The 17,218-nt window shown below is 42.2% G+C and overlaps 1 protein-coding gene across 3 annotated transcripts; it reads left to right on the top strand.

Moving 5' to 3' along the window:
* The first annotated feature begins 224 nt into the window (after window positions 1–224).
* On the top strand, window positions 225–16,758 carry TMEM263 (transmembrane protein 263). Of its 3 annotated transcripts, XM_059816498.1 has the most exons (5): window positions 225–264; window positions 3,834–3,895; window positions 4,946–5,060; window positions 8,793–8,862; window positions 14,040–16,758. In XM_059816498.1, the coding sequence occupies exons 4-5, from the start codon at window positions 8,799–8,801 to the stop codon at window positions 14,324–14,326; spliced, it is 351 nt and encodes a 116-aa protein (XP_059672481.1). In that variant the 5' UTR covers window positions 225–264; window positions 3,834–3,895; window positions 4,946–5,060; window positions 8,793–8,798; the 3' UTR covers window positions 14,327–16,758. The 3 variants fall into 3 exon arrangements, with proteins under 3 accessions (XP_059672481.1, XP_059672483.1, XP_059672482.1); XM_059816500.1 differs by lacking the exon at window positions 4,946–5,060; XM_059816499.1 differs by lacking the exon at window positions 225–264 and having other exon boundaries at window positions 3,818–3,895.
* Window positions 16,759–17,218: the final 460 nt, after the last annotated feature.

The raw sequence follows: 17,218 nt of genomic DNA, 5'->3' as shown, positions 1-17,218 counted from the left end.
GGCCCCTCCGAGGGCGGCCGGCAGGAACGTGTCGCGCCGGAGGAGGAGGCCGGAGGGGGGACGCCGCGGGGCCCCCCGCCAGCCCCGGAGCGGGAAGGGGGCGGGAGCAGCGGCGCCTGCGCGCCCCTCGGCTGCCGAGGGGGCCGCGCCGCGCCGGGCGCTGGGGCGGGGTCTGCGGGCGCCGACGGGGCGGGCGCCACGTCGGCAGCGGGGAAAGGCGCAGGAGTAAAGTCTGCGGCGGAGCCGAGCCGAGCCTGCTGTGCGGTGAGTGAGGGCTGAGAGGCCACTGCCGTCGCGCCCCGGCCCCGCTCCGCCGTTCGCCGGGGAGTCCGGCGGGCGGGCGGCTGCCCGAGCGCCCTTCCTGCCTCCCCTCTTTCCCTCCCCGCGGAGGAAGGGAAACTTCTGGGGGAGGAGGCGGGAGGGGGCCCAGCGCGCCCCGGCGGAGCCGCCGGAGGGAGAGGCGGGCCCGAGGGAGCGGGGCCGCCGCCGCCACCTGCCCCCGGCGCCTCCCGCCGCGCCGGCGGCCCGGGGCGGGCGCAGCCTGCCCGCCTTTGTGCTTCCTGCCGCGGCACCGGGGGGCGTGAGAGAGGGAGGGCCGGGCCGGCTGTGGCGGCTCCTCCGCGGCCTTGGCTGCCACGTCAGTGCCGCCGCCCTGCGCCGAGGTGCCCGGCGGTGCCCGCGGCGGGGAAGGCGGGCGGGGGTCGCTGCCGGGCCGCCTCCCGAGTTCCGCCGGGGAGGCAGGTAGCTGCGAGGGGAGGATGTGGCGGCGGCTGCGGAGCCTTGGGCCGCCCTACGGGGGGGTGCGGAGCCTCGACCGGCCGGAGTCGGCGCCTCGTCGGGTGCGGGATGGGGGTCGGGCTCGGGGGCGGCTGCCGCGTCCTCGCCGCTGCCGCCCTTCCTGGGCCGGGCGCCGCGCTCTCCGTGTTCGTGGCGGAGCGCCTCCCGCCTCCCCGGGAGGGCAGCTGAGGAAGCCGTGCTCGTCTTGGCCTCGCTCCTGGCTGGTCGTCTTCTCCCCCGCGAACTTCCCCGTGCCGGGAGAAGCTTTGTTTCGGGTTTTCTCTTTTTCTTTTTGAACTTCGCTGTACTCAGATGTTTCCTGTAGTAACCTGCTCTTTATTTCATCCATTTCTCTCAAGTCCAACTTGATGGAGCAGAATGTGGAAGAGTTTTTTGTAAACTGTTTGGGAGCAGCTCAGCTTTCGGCATTCGCCTAGCCTAGACATCTCTGCGGTGTGGCCTGAAAATAAATCTAAGTGACTTTAGCTGTGCAGCTGGTTCTGGTCATTGTGCGAAGCTCATAGACAGCCTCTGCGGATGCGATTAAATGCTTCCTTCTGCTCATTTAACTGGGCTGAAAACAAGAAGTCTGAATCAGGATGTCACTCCATAGGGAAGATAAATACTGAGTGCACGTAGCCTGCTTCAGTGTGTCAGCTAATTAAGATAGCTTAATTTAGTACACAAATACTGGTTTGTATGCACATCGATTTTAAGACCGCTCAGTAAATACTATCCAGGCTTTCTTTTTAAAGCTTTCTGTTAACCTGTGGTTAAACATTCAGTAAAGTTGGTGTTGCCTTCTCAGTACAGAAGTGGACTGTGTTGCAAAAGTGCAAACCGAAAGGTGGTCCTTGTCCGGCAAGTGAACAGGTCTAAATGTCAGGCAGGAGCCAACAAATAGGTGGTGGATGCTAGGCAGAAAGTTCATTATTTCATTAGCAGGGGTGGCAAGGAAGTTCAGCAGCTGCTTTATTGCTCTGGCTGTTAGGCGCTGTCAGGATTTGTCTTTGTAGGCCTTGTGGAAAAGGAGAGCTGAGTCAGGTGTGGAGCTGGGGCATTGGGAAAGCATTAGAAGAAATGGAGAAGGCTCTGCTTTGGAAAGCTGAGCTAGCAGGAGGTGGAGGCTGACAGGACTGGTATAATGGAGCAAGTCCTTGGTGTTTCTGAAACTGTGCCTTACTGGAATTTACCATTTAATATCTAGAAACCAGTTTTGGAGGACTGGAAAAGGGGAATTCGGGCTCCTGCCGACTTTGATTTGGTATCTTGCGAATCCTTGCTTTGGAGGAAATTTGATTGCCAACATCAGATGTTCCCTAGAGCCTCTTCTGCAGCGTGGTCTGTACTTTAGTTGAGGGTGATGGAGAAATGCTGGTTTCTCTTATAGGCTGATACGATGCTGTAATGTCCTGTGCAGATTTAAGGGTTTGTTTTTTGGGTTTTTTTTCAGGAGCTATGTCTCCTTTTTTGCCTTTAATTGTGGCATGTATTTGTTTTTAATACAGATATGTTGCTTTACCTTCCCAGCTGTGTGCTGAACCCTGTGTGCTCTGAGCCTGTTGTTTATATCTCTTATGGCAGACTTGGTGTCTTTTGGGGATGGGGGGTGTTTGTAGCCCATCCTGCTACTGGTTTAAAAGTAAGCTGTGGTTCACACCTGGAAACTTCTGATCAACTTGCTGTAGTCTTTCCCTGAAAACTGTGTCTTTTTGTCCTCTGAAACGGAAATGCTCGCTTCCAAGCTGGTCCCGCTTCGTATATAAATCTGAATTTTGAAACTTGGCTTTTAAACAGAAGGCTTGTTGAAATGTCAGCTATGCTCTTGGTTTTTAGCTACATGCTTTCTACGTGCCTGGATTTGTTTTTTTACTTCAGCGCTGTTAGTGTCAACTTTTTCTTCTTGCAGAAGCTCAGTCAAATGTCTCCCTTCAATTAACTAACTGAAAAACACATTTCCATATCGGCTCTGCTCTGAGGGTTATGTCTGAGAGAACTAACACCATTAAGCACTCTTTTTTCCTAACATGTTACAAGCTCTAATCCAAGGTGTAAAGCAGGGAAGCTAATAGTCAGGGGTCATTTGTGTAGCTTAAAGCAGTACCGTGAAGAGCAGGCATGGGTGGGATTACCTTTTTGGCTTCATACTTATTTCCTTGTTTAATTTGGAGAGCAGAGCACTGTTACTCTTTCGAAAATTTATTTCTTAAAGTATCATCCCTAAAAATAAATTTTTTTTCATGTACATGAAAGGCATCGGGTTCACTTAACAATGTGCTGCAGCCACTGAAAGAGGGGAAGGAGAGCCATGCACATGGCAAGGGTGGTTTTGTTTTCCCTGAGCTCTGTAGCCAGGCTTTGTAACTGCATAGCTGGTGGGCAGAAGGAAGATAATTTTTTCATGGTGGACTAAGATGAGGTGATCAGTTTGTTTGCAGTTCTGTCAGGTGAATAGTTCCAGTGCTGCCTGCTGCTGCAGCTTTCTGGAGCAGTGTTATGCTGCCAACTGAAATTGGCCCCATCCTTGGGTAGTTCCGTTGCTGCCCGCAAGTATCTGAGTAGTGGCATTGAAACAAGCCAGTTCTTACTGGCTGCTGCTTGGGCCAGGTTCACTGTGCTGAAACAGTAGGGCTTTTTGTCTGTAAAGTCAGAAAGACATCAAGAGCATCATCTGAAGCTCGGAAATTTGCACACACATCTATAATGGTTAGAGCCCATTTCTCAATGGAAGGCTAAAATTCTACACAAATTGCTGTCCAAGAACTGCAGCCTCATTAAGGAGAGGTTGTGTCTTAACATTGACTACCACACTTCGTAGTAATCCTCATGACAGCATATGGAGCAAGTAAAATTATCTCCATTGCCCAAGAACACAGAAGGAATTGGTGTTTTGGTGAGATAAATCTCATAAAATTTTGGCATCTTAAGGCCATGCCGAGTGTGCTCCTCCCCTACCGTGGGACTTTGCGTTTATGATTCCCACCATACTCCCTTCACAGGTATGTGACAGTAGCGCTGTTCCATAAGATGTCATTAACCTTCTACTTTTCTTGTAGGTGTATGCAGAATACTTTTGTGGAAACAACTAACTAGACATCTTCACGAAGGAATATATTTGGTGAGAAAGTTTTATTTTAATCAGCTTTGATGTGAATGTATATGTGGCTGTACCATTACCTTCAGAGCTTCCTAGTGCTTTTATTCAGGGTCCTATAACAGTGTTAATGTTATAAATAGTTTTTGAATTAAAAATCCTCTTCTAAACCACTTCTTTCTTTACTACTGTGTAAAACTTTGAAGCTTCCTATGTATTTCGTATTCTGACAATATGAAAGTGTGTTTTCTTCTTTAAAACCAGTTGAAAGAGTGACTTCAATTTTTATTTTAAAAATTTTTTTTAGCATGAAGGTTGATACATATTTTAATGTGTTGTTAAGGAAGATGAGAAGTTATCCCTTATCTCTTGAATAACTAGCACCCTCGTAAGTGCACAGGAAAAAAAACCCCAGAAAGTAGTTTACATGTGTCCCTGTTTGAAATCTCTTTTAAGATCTGTGTTTGCTTCCATCTCTTAACATAAGAAAATACAAAGCTTACATATTCATCTGCACAAATGAAGGAGGAGAGTGGACAGTGGCACTGATACGCTAGATGTCAGCTTCATGAATGTCCGTATGAGTTCTGCCAGGACTTGGAGATCCCACCTCATTCCATGTGATCATTTAATGCAGGTGGTAAATGAAGCTGGAGGCTTTTCCCCAGTGACATAAGACACTGTGAATTTGGCATCACAGGATTAAAATGCCGATGAAAGATCTATTTGCTTGCTTTCTTTTTCCCTTTTTTTTTGGCCACTCTTAGCATACTTTGAAGAAGATTCTGAAAAATGTATCAGAAAAGTTCCAAAGTTCAGGCTTCTGATAAATCTTTGCCTTGTTGCATGCACTTGCAATACCTGTAAGAATTATGACTAATGATTAATAGGGGACTTTGAATCTGCAGCTTCCAACTTAAAGTTCCTTAATACCGTCTCTGAATAACCTAGTTCTCTGCACAAAAGTCTTATCCTTGCACCTCCAGATTGGTGCCTTATGTGTTAGCTGAGTTGTAATCTCTGTTAGGTCTCATGAATTTTGCTTTCTTCCTCTTTGTGGGGACACACCTTCAGCAGGGAGGGTGAAGAGGAACCTCCCTTAGGATACACTACAGTCTGGTGACCAGGGGACTCCTGCAACGTGGGACATACAAGCTTGGATCTTATTAGACAAAGGAGGCGTTGAACTGTAAGTGAATGCTTTCACCTTGATGGTGTTACATAAAAGATACTGAGTGGTTTCTGCTTTTCTAACTCCCAATTTTTTTGGGGGGAAAAAAAAATTATATTCCTGCCCTCTTTGGCTGAAGACTGGATGAAGTCATCTGCCACCAAGCAGTTATTCCAGGCCTTTGACCTCCAGTCAATAGAAATACTCACCTGAAATCTCTGGCGGGGAGCCAGGTTTAAGACATGTTCCTGTGTTTAGTATTTCCTGTTCACCAGATACGCTACACCCTGTTTAGCACACAGGATTTTGGATCACTTTTCAGAGGCTCTTAAGTCTCCTGATGTGTTAAATTGACTACAAGGATGCATGACGCAGGCTGTAACCTAGGTAGGTATCTTAAAATTTTCTGCTTAAGTCCTTTGTTGGATCTCGGTCTTGATTCTGTGATTCACTGGAGAGCTTCTACAGAAAAACAAAAGGACTTTGAATTGTGCTTTGTGAGCTCTCTTGTGTACCAAGTATGGTTTTGAGTCAAGTCGTGAGCTCTTTCTGATGGCTGTGTGATTCTGTTTTCACTTGCAATGATGCAGTAGGAGAACAGCGAGTTAAAAACTAGCACAAGCTGGTTAGGCACATCTCTTGGAGCATCCCTGGAGTGCTTCCAGGCACTTGTAGAACAACACATCATACATTAGTCTTCAACTTTCTGATCTGCAGACCCCTGAAGGCCCCTTTCTGTGTAGAACAAATTCAGTCCTACTAACAGTGACTTATTTTCCTTTAGCTGCTCTTCTCAGGCCCACATAGGACTCCATAGGCTTCTGGGGTCTGATAGCAGCAGGTTACTGGTGCCTGAGCTGTAGAAGAAAGACCACTGTGGTCCATGTAGTTGTAAGAGAGTAAGGTATTTCTGTGGTTTATAGGGACTTCTAAGTGCGTTAAATCATTGCATGTGAGTGGTAAATTGTGTAATATTCCTGTCTAACCTTTTAAAAGTAGCTGTGGTCAAGAATTACATAACCTTGAGGTTCTGGGGAAGGTAGCGGGGGAGGGAATACCTAATCTTGTGATTGTTTTTTACGTAGCACTGTGATTTTTTTTTTTCTATATTTTTTTTCAATACTTTATCATTAAACTAGAAACTCTGCTGTGAAACTCCCCTGCCAATACATTGCTTTGCTCATTTTGCTTTGCAGGAACTGCAAGCAAATCTGACAGTGGCCCAACCTAGATTAGAGAGTTGCAAAGGCATCTTTTCCCTGCGCTGTTTGCCAGTCTTATTCTGATTCTTTCCATTGGACAGGTCTTGTCTTAATTAAATATTTGTATGATGCCTAGCGCAAGAGAGCCTTGGTACTTCATCGGGGCTGCATCTGCTGTCAGTGCTGTGGTGTCCAATACCTTCTTAATAGTGGTAAATATTAAAACTTGTGTGGACCCTTGTGACACTTTCTAGTGTTCTGCCATGTTCAAAACTGGTGACTTACTCCAACTTCCCTCTGACAGTATTTTGTCTTTCCTCATAAGATTAAATAACTCTTCTGAGCCTCTTATGAGGAATTGTTGACAGAAACTTTTTGGAAGCTCAAACAAGCATCTGGGTTTCTTTTGTGAGTTACATGCAGGCTAGGTATGAATATATTAGTGGAGGTAGTTCTTTATAAAAATTAACTTATCTTTGGCTTAATTAATTTGTGTTTCCCTTGAGTCTGCTTTAAAACTATTTTGGTGACTTTTTTATTCCTATGTTTGAAATAAGGCTTGCTAGGTTGTGATTTTATTTTTTTTTAGGACCTTCCCTAATGTAACAAACAAATCTCCTTCCAAATTCCTGATACAGTAATCATCTTAATGAACAAAATGGCCACATGTTAAGTAGAAAACACAGTTACTTCAGCTTTGTACAGATGTTTTGGTAAAATAATGTCAGGCCTCTCAGTTTCTTACAGTGTCTGCCTTCTTTCTTATAGTGCTTGATATTTTTGTTTCAGGTTAGAAAAAAGCAACAACCTACAGGTAACTTCACACAGTGAGGATGAAATCTTTGTATTTCTTTCAGCTTGCATTAGATGAATGCAAATAAATCACCTAGTATCTGAATCCAGTCCTTTCTCAGAACCTGATCGCCTTCAGTTGTTCCATGTGATCGATTGGGCTCTTTTTTTTGCCCCCTTGACTTACTGACCTGTGATAAAATAAAAGAATAAGGAATTCTAACTGATACTTTTTCAAATTGCCTCTTATGTTTCATGTTTTTAGTCTTCCATCTTGATGTGTTGCTACTCACTTTCCTATTTCTTAGCTGCCATGTTTGTGTTTCTGGCTTTTGAGAGATACTTGTTCAGCATTGCCATCAAATCAGCCATCCTGGTAGTAGGTTTTTTTGCTTGCTTTCCTGTTCAGCTTCTTGTGTAAAGAAAGGTACCCATGTTTTCTGAGTCGTGAACTGATAACCCTTAGTGCTGATTGTGAGGACTCTCTAATACTCAATTTGGGCCTGCTTCACACCCAAAGATCTACCATTTAGTGTGTGGGTGCCAGTTTTTACTATGATCTTTTGACTTCATAATTACACTAGAGGGTTTTAGCTGTTGTTTTCTAGGTGAGTCTTCCCACCCTCAAGTTCTTCTTCTGCCTCCTCATGCCTTCTTCAGATCCCAGCCATTGTTTTTTCACCCCAGGAGGTATGGAGACATCTGGGCACGGCAAGTGAGGCTGGAATTATTTTTTTGATGGTTGGTGACTCCTAGAAGAAATCAAATGATTTAAAGGCTTGTGTATATGTGCAGGGAGAAGGGAACTAAGGGGTCACTGGCAAGAAGATAGAAGGATGCTGAGTGGTAGAATGCACCTTGTTTTTCTTTCTCCTTTCACCTCAGTGCCTGCTGAGGAGGGAAAACAGGATTGGCAGGAGGGCTCAGGGCAGGAGGCAGAACTTAACACCAAGGCATACTTTGGTGGGAGAGGAAAGCAGGAGAGAAACCTGGACTAGATCTTGCTTTCTTCCCCTCCGAAGGGAACATGTAGTAAGCAGAGCTGCTGATTTGAGCTTTCTCCTGCCCTTCCCCTTAGTGTCAGGGACTGCTGCTCTAGAACTGCTCTAGTAAACAGCTTTTGGTGTAAAAAAATTTTCTTTCTGAAATGTTTTCATTGGAAAGCTTGTGTAGAGTTAAAACAGTCTAGTTCTGCTGCTATCACCACACTGTGTATGCAATACTGCTCCATGATAAATAGAGTGTTTCCATTACAATTCTTCCATCTTGTTTTCATGGCATTTATTCAAATTCTGCTGCATGGACTTGTTTCTCTAAACTACTGCTTTTCAGGTACTAACAGATCTTGTAGGCATGCTGCTGTTGTTTTTCTAGTGCCCACCACCTCTGTGATCACTAGGCTTTTCTTTTTTAGTACATGAATGTAAGCTGTTATATGGCAGTGGCTGTTTTCTTTTCGTACTGGTTTTCTTCCTGATTGCTTTTTAGGTTTGAGATGCACTTGGTGTGGAGTAGCAACTCTTACCAAGCCTGCTGACCTGGTGGAGGGCTCCTTTTTCAAGTATTGAGTCTGAAGAATGCAAAAGCACGGTGTGATAATAAAAAGAGCAGTAGTTTGGCAGGAGCTGCTAGCTTATCTAGTAATGAAAAAGAAGTTCCTTTTCTGTGGAACTTAAGCTACATGAATTTTGGAGTAATCGATTACATTTATGCTTTGCCAGAAAAGATGTATAGCATATGTGAATTTCTTTTTTAGGCAATAATGAATCAAACAGACAAAAATCAACAGGAAGTCCCATCATACCTTCATGATGAACGACCAGAAGGTATGTATTGGTTTTCATAATATGAAGTAAATTCATAGAAATTCATCAGAAGTTCAGTTCTCTCTGGAAAAAAAAAAAAAGGATCTGCAAGCTGAAAACTTTATTTAAGTAACAGTAAGCAAGCCAACCCTGGCATGGGATGGGCCTGGATTATTGTTCACTTCAGCATTTTCCTGATTATGATAAGTCCACTGAATATAACTCAGTAAACAACTGCACTGATAAATTATAGAGAAGATAGGCAGATACTCCAGGCCATAATTTGCAGATTAGTTTCCAGAGCTGTGAATTGGTCTAGTGGGTATTTATTTCTGCTGTTCATTTTTATTTCTGCTGTTCATTATGTGAGATGGAAAGAGCCCAGCTTCACTTCTGGGCACCTTGCTTTTAAACAAATGTGTTTAAAAAGATATGGAACTTTATTACTACTTTTGGAGACCCTTTTCCATCATACAGTTAACTGTGGTTGTTAGCTATTGACTTAATCTCATGGTTTCATAAAAACAAACACTTGACTTTATTAATGCAGTGGCATCTTGGTCTCCTGAACCAAATGGATCTTAAATTGGTTATTAGATCTGCAGAGAAAATGCAGTTGCAAATGAGCAGAGTTACCTTCCGGACTGTGGAAGGGCAAGACTGTGAAGAGTCCTGTTTGTACAGTGTGCCTGGAAGCATACTGCATCAGAAGCCATTCTTGGCTCATAGGTTGTCTGTGTTCTGTCTTCTCTTGCTTTAAGATGAAATGTGTCAGATGTAGAGGTCAGTGAGTCCCGATTTCCTCTCGTTTCATTGCTATTCAATAATGGCCCTTTAAAGCTCTGTTTGTTTGTTGGGGTTTTTTTTTCCTCAGCTTTTATATGGTGTATAACTGAACAATTTACTTCACTGGAACAAGAGTATTATCCACTAATAGTAGCGGAAGAGATTGAAGTGGAATAGCTCACTCTATTCTTAACAACTGTTAGACAGGAGACACAAGTACAAGAAGATGAGAAGATAGGGAGAAATAGATTTTCATGGCATAGTGGTTCATAAGCTCTACTATACTTGTTACAGTATCATGGTGTGAGGACAAAAATATTTTTTAAGCTCTTACAGGGTTGTAAATATCCCAGAAGCATTTCTGAAAGCAAATTCCAGGTTGGAAACTATGCCCTATGTGTGTTACCTTCAAGTCTAATTTTTAAGGTGCCTTTTTTTGCCTTAAAGATTGAGTTATGTTTTATACACGTTAAACCTCGTGTATAGAAAGTGATCAGTGGTCTGACTGATAAATTACAACCGATTCTTTCTTGAGGAAAGCAGTGAAACAAGTGGGCATTCTTTATCTTCCTGGAATATTCAGTAGGTTGTCCAGATTCAGAGCATAACAGTAGAGTCTGATCATCACTAGGTATTGCAAGGTTTTATTTAAAATTTGTGACCAATTGAGACTTACTTTCTTCTGCACAGTATCTTCTTTCAGTATGACAATAACCAGTTTGAAATGAAGTCTAAATAAATGGAGAAAGCTGGTGTAGTTAGAGGGAGTAGAATGAAACACAGCTCATCTTAATGGAAATCCCATCCTTGAAGAGGCTTTTTCCTTTTGATTCTGTTTCACGTGCACTCTTCAAGCCTTGTGAGTTTAGTTGAGATGTTGGAATACCCTTGAAGAACATCCCTGTTTTAAATGCCATACAAGGCTTTCATATGTGATATGCTTACACCATCATAGAAAGATGGCCAAATGTGGATGGAAGGCTACCAGTTCAATGTTGGCAAGAAGGTCGTCTCTCTGAACAGGCTGCCCAAAAAAATCCTTAGAAGAAAGGCTCAGTTCCAAAACCAATTTGCAGGTTTTTAGTAAAGATATAAATAGTTCCAGTTTGTCCAGATCACACTCGACAAGCCTGGTGCCCAAAGGCTTAGAGAAATACGTATGTAGAAGAAGCTTTTGTGCTCATGCTTTCTATGAGTAGTGCTATTTAAATGCTTTATTTTCTGCTTTGCAAGTGGCACCAACCTGTACAACCTACATTCATTCAAACTCTTGTTTGCTGTTGGACTCTTTTCAGCAGGAAGCTGGCTGCAAGGTAGCATGGTAGAGCCAACCCCTGAACAGGGAACTTGTGTCATTTTCTCCCTAGATTTAGGAATGATCTGGTTTACCTTCTTTCTCACACTGGTTAGAAACAAGGAGACCAGGAATGCATATTCTAGAATAGAAATCAACTGGCAATAAAAACTCCTCGCAGCTGTGGGCATTTACTAGATGTAATGGACAATTCAAACAGGAATGAAATGCGAATGTGTCAGCCATCACCAGAAGCTATTAATGCACCAACTCACAGTCAGTATTTATACTTGTGGAATAGAGTAGATGATGTCAAAGGATTGGCTACCTGAAGTAATGTGAGGAAAAGCATGTCAAGATTACTTTTGTTTGTTTGTTTCTCTCTTGATATGTTTTAAGTTAGCTATGATGGGTCCTTTCTTGCTAATATCAGGTCTGATTTACTGAAATCAGCTTTTAAAATTCAGTGTGGTAAGACTTTACTCCCATTCACCCTGACAATGGTGATCCAGTTAGGTGGAAGTGAAGTACTTTCTGACCAGATTTTTTACAAGGTGTGTAAGTCTGGTCGCAAGAATCCTCTAATAAATAATACCTAGACAACGGATTTTTATACCAGGCTCTATATACTCCTCTCTGAGTGTGATTCTTTAAAGACTTTCTGTATGTAAATAGCAATTCTGATCTGTGTGCTTGTGTTGGCAGTGCATTTTTGCTGGAAATGTACAGGTGGAAAGCTACTGGCCTAGAATGAACCAGCAAGGGTATTACTCTGCTGTTAAGTAAAAGGCTGTCATTTATGTTTCTAGTTTCCATGACCCTTTCTGTTATCTATATCAATTTCTTAAATCAGAGAGACTAGAGTAAGCTGGAAGCATTTTTAATATTTTTTGTTCCATTGAGCTGCACTGTTCCTCTCTATGCTTTTTTCTTTTTGTCAAACTTGTAAGAACTTCTTTCATTTAGACGACATCTTTTGTTTTAATTATTCTGGACATGCACATAGGAGCTCCGAACTTCATGCTTTCTTAACGAATTCTGAGTGCTGGGTCAGTCCTGGCACTATCACAAACTCATTGGAGATGCATGGGAAGTTGTTCACCCTAGTTTTCATCTTGTAGTAGATGAGTGCTGGGAGGTGACTCTTGGAAACTGTCCTCTGAAGGCGAGTTGTCAGCAGTCAGGGCACTGGAGGCAGAGACCTGTTCTGCTGGTTCTCCTAAGGCATGTCACAGTGCAGAGTGAATGCGTTGACGGGGGCTGGACATAGGTCTCTGGTGGCTCTAGGTCTGATTTTTTTTTTTTAATTTTTTTTTTCTTTTCCCCTGCCTCTCTAGACTTGTTGTCCTCTTCCAAGCATGTTCTTTCTGCTGCTGACTCCCTCACATCTTTATTTCATGTTTGTTTCTTCCCTAGCACTACCCACTGTGGTTCCACTTGCTCTTTCCTTAGTTCCCCCTGTTGTTTTTCCCTTAGAAAGGGAAACATGTCTATTAAATCCCATATTATCTACAGGTAGCTGGAAAAAAAACCAAACCCCAAACCTGTGGAACTCTTATCCTACTACTGTTAACTGTCTGTCTCTTGCCATGTTTCTCTCAGAAACATTTTAAGAAGTGTTTGGGGTTGGTGAGGAATTGACAAGACAGGAGCTGAAAAAATGCTTACTTATACAACACTGTTGTGAAGACCAGGGATTTCTCAAGGTTCACATTGAAAATACCTTGCAGACAAACATGTGTCAGGGCTACTGGTTTATAGGTGGGTGATATTTTCTTGTGTGCTTAAATACAACATTAACATACTGTTTCATTTTCCTGTTTCTTCTTTGAAGATTAGGTGATGCTTATGCAGTAGTGGGGCCTGGAGTTGTCTTAATTCCCTTTAGAGGCAAGGTGCATGTATCTCTTCAGGATTTGGAAGCCTATGTTTAGAAATATGAAGTAATACTAAACTATTGGAAGGTTAAGTGGCTAAATCTGGGAGTCTTTCTATTACTCTAATACTTTCTATTATTTTGAGCCTATGTAATTGAACCATAAATATGAAATAGGAATTGACTTACACAGCATATAGCAAGAAACTGCGCAATGTGCAGGTTAAACATAACGTTAAAAAGAAAAAAAAACTTTACGTGGTCAATAACATGCAGAAATGCTATGGTTTGAGATCTGGTTTTGTGCGTCATATTGGAACTTCTGTTGGGAGCCTGTAACTCTTGCTATTGTTAATGCCTTTGGGGGACCACTTTTGGTATTTAATGAGCTTATTTGGCCATTGGACTGTCTTGGGGTTTTTTCCCCCCTTCCTTATCCAAATTACAGAAAAGTCCTTTTTGGAAGAAAATTAAATTTGTGTACGTGATGAAGAAAGGGAGTGATACAGTGAAGAGTTGGTATCAGTTTTGTCCTTCTCACGCTTCTTTTGACTCCTCTGACTGCTCTCGTTTGTAACTTTCTTTCCCTCTTTCCTGACCCCTGCACACAACCCTTGTAAACACATCTTTGAAACAGTAATTATTAAGAAACAACTTTGTGTCAAGGTGAGCTCTTTTTGAAGAACAGATTTTTTTTTTAAATAAACCTTTGGCTCTGTTTCTCCAGGAAACTTTTTCCAGTCCTTCCTCGGAGATTTGAACAACAAAGTAGTGCTGCTGCTTTTGCCCCCTGCCATGGGTTAACTCTTAATATTAGAATGGGGGGACCCGGAGGGTGTGTCATTGCCCCCCCCCCCCCCCCCCCCATTAATAAAGTCCAGAAATGAGGCTGAGACTTACTTGGCCATGAGACTTTCCAGAGTCTGTGAAGGTGATGGTGTACACAGACAGAGAACAAAAGTTTATCATGTAAGACTGTCTAGGAGCTTTATGCCTGATATTCATAGGCTTAGTATGGACTTGTGTTTTAAAAAACAGTATTGAGGTATGTCTCGCTGCAGCAAAGCATCTTTCCTTACTTGGAACTATGATGGTGTATGAGCATCCAAGAAAAGTAACCTGCAAAGTATGTGCAACGGCTGTTAGGCTAGAAAAGGAAATACTTATGAGTAACTTCTTTTTCTTCTCAAAATGCTTTGATCATAGCATTGTGATTGATCTGCTTGTTGTTTCCTCCCTTAGGTTCATTAAAAGACCACCCACAGCAGCAGCCTGGCATGCTTTCTCGTGTGACTGGCGGCCTCTTCAGTGTCACGAAGGGAGCTGTTGGTGCCACAATTGGGGGTGTTGCTTGGATTGGAGGGAAGAGCTTGGAGATTACCAAAACAGCAGTCACATCTGTGCCTTCAATGGGAGTGGGGCTAGTCAAAGGAAGTGTTTCTGCTGTGGCTGGAGGTGTTACAGCTGTAGGATCTGCTGTTGCAAGTAAAGTGCCTTTAACAGGAAAGAAAAAGGATAAGTCTGACTAAAACCAAAACTAAGACATACTTGATTCTCCAGAATATTACATCAGTGGCATTAAAATCTGCTAAGATTTGGACCATGAGAAGCCATGTGTCTTAGACACTTTATCTTCTAAGCAGCTGTGCAAGTAACTCGATTTCATCTGAAAATGACAGAAGAAGCTTGACTAGCACAGAGTATGAAGGTTTATTAGAGCCTAGATGGAAGCTTTGTATCTGGTGAAATGTTACACTTGGTAACTATAGAAGTGAGTAAGTGTATCTAAAGGGATAATACATATTTGAATATTCATTTACTGTAAGTCTTTTGCAGTTTTGGACTAAAATGTGAACACAGAAACTTGATAATCTCTGCCGTACCATCAATATGACGAGGTGCCATTTACTGTTCTCAGTGGTTTCCACATCTTCCTGCTAAGGATCCTTCAGCTGTGTAACAGCATTGTTGGATGTACCTGAATAGCTTCAGTTACGAAACTGTATTTGCAGGCAGCCTGTAAACTATCAGTGACTGCATTCAATCAGTGTGGACTGGAGCAAATAGAACTGGAGGTGTGCAGAAATTGGAAATGAGAGTGGGAGATAGAAGTCAGAAAGTTTGACAACATGGTAGAAGGGATCATAAAGAGTAAACTAACTTAATGCCTTATTAGAAAAAAATATCTTTTTACTAGGTGAAGCTGTGTTTAAAAAAAAAAAAACCAAACAAAACTGTCCTGTCATTTCAGTGCCATTCAGAATGAGCTTTAGACTATGAATCCGGATATCTGAAACCTTTTCAATTTTTACTGAAAACAAGATTGCTCCATCTCAGGTGTATTTAATGATATGCATCTATCTCCTGCAAGTGGAAACTTGCTTCTAATAAACTTCTTAGACACTAGAAAAAATGAGGGCTTAATAGAAACTGGGCTGATGTTTGTGGTCATCTAGCACAACTGTCTTGACTTGAAAGAAATTCCTTTGTGTAGTTGGAAACCACTGAAGAACTAGCAAAGCTGTTGTTTCAACTCCATGATGTGCCAGATTAGCTTCTTGCTGTTTAAGCAAATGCAAGGAATTTTTCACTACATCCTTCTCTCATACTTTGCATTTTGATTTTTGAGTAAAACACAGTACTTTTAAATAAAACAAACAAAAAAGGTAGATGAGGCCTTAAAAAAAAAAAGGAAAGAAACATCGTCCAAGTAAATTGTATACTGATGGATTCCAAACATTGACACACCTCAAATGGGAACATCTGTAGGTTCTCTGGAGTGTGTGAGGCAAAATGCACTTGTAGTACACAGCTACCTAGATTGCCTTAAAATAGAAACTGTTGGTGATCTTTTTTGTCTGTGCGTACTGACTTTGCAAATAAGTAACCTCTTTGGAAGCCCATAGAAGAAGGCTGTGAATGTTGTGTATGCAGTATTTTCTAAAAAATTGTGTTCCTACAGAGAACTTCAAAGCATGTAAGCTTTTTCAGTTGCTATGGTTGTACAAGAAGGATATATAGGGAGACTTTTTAGAAATTAAAAAAAATCAAAACATATGACTTGTCTAAAACTTAGTCCTATATTCATGGGTGTTGAAAGTATTCTATGTGTAAATTATGGTACAGTAGCTGCCTAGTCTCTCTGAGCGATTGATACTTCAACTGCAGTTTGGAACTTTATTTGATATCAGTAATTGTATATGTTGGTAGCATGGTATTCATAAGCATGGGAATTTGGGGCAGTGGGGAGAGCAAAAACCCAGCAAATAGCATTATCTGCTCCTTTTGTTAGTTGCACCAGCTGCTTAGCTCCATTCTGCTGCAAGGGTGTAATAAGGTAAGTTTATGCAACAAATGGAAGACTTTAACTGTTTTTTTTACAGTCAAAAGCTAATTGCATAGAATGTAGTGTAGTTTAAGGATACCAGTTAGCTCTAGAAATGAGCTAGCTTGGATATCAGAGGCAATCTAGCTGCAGCAAATAACTTAGTATGGTCTGCTCCCCTACAGTTTCCACTGTAGACGTATCCCCATAGTGCTACTGCTGAACTCTTAAGTCACCTGTTCGGAGCATAGTAATATTTGTGATGCTCAACCGACCCCTTCCTAATCGGTTTCTGAAAACATAAATGTTGGTCATCCCCCTTTTTTTATGACATTTTCTAATTTGTATACTATGAAACTTGCTGCAAAACAAGTGTGGTCTGAGATAAGCGATGTTAGATCTGTAAAGAGCTGCCAACACTTCATTATGTTTTGTTCTTAACATATCCTGTAGTTACTACTTTTGAATCTTGTAACTGAAACACTTAAACATGGCATATGGTTTTAGTTTTCAGAAAGAGCTTTGTCCTATATCCTGCATATTTTCCATTCACTTATGAAACTTTCTTCATCTTAAAAACTTGTTCTGATTCTGTCCTGACACTTGTGAAACATTAAATTGTTGCTGTTTCAGATATTTGAAAGCTTCCTTAGTTAATTTGTGGAGAAAGGCATACTTGCATACAAATCATCCCACAGTATCATGCCCAGATCATTTTATCTGTATCTAAATAGTGCCAACCAGCTCTTAACAAAAATTGTAACTTCACTGTGTAAGCTGCGCATAGGCACAACACAAAATCCCTTGTACTACTTTTTCTGGGAACTGAGGCTTGGGATACCCACTTCTGAGTGAGCTGAATGGAATATGGAACTGAAATTTTCAGGGGGAGTGGGGTTGTTCTTGTGTTTTGGGGTTGGTTTTGTGGTGGTTTTATTTTTCTTTCCTTTTCCCAGCCCCCATTTCAAAAGGGGAAATATTTATGAAGGCTATTTGTATGAGTGATGGCTCACTATGTAACAAAAGGCCAGTCTACAGGCCTTTATGTGCTAGACTTAAATGGTATAAACTGGTTCACGTTCACTGTAAGTAACAC

This window comes from Gavia stellata, chromosome 4 (genome assembly GCF_030936135.1).
Source record: "Gavia stellata isolate bGavSte3 chromosome 4, bGavSte3.hap2, whole genome shotgun sequence".
Lineage (NCBI taxonomy): Eukaryota > Metazoa > Chordata > Aves > Gaviiformes > Gaviidae > Gavia > Gavia stellata.
This window is presented reverse-complemented; position numbering and strand designations above follow the sequence as displayed.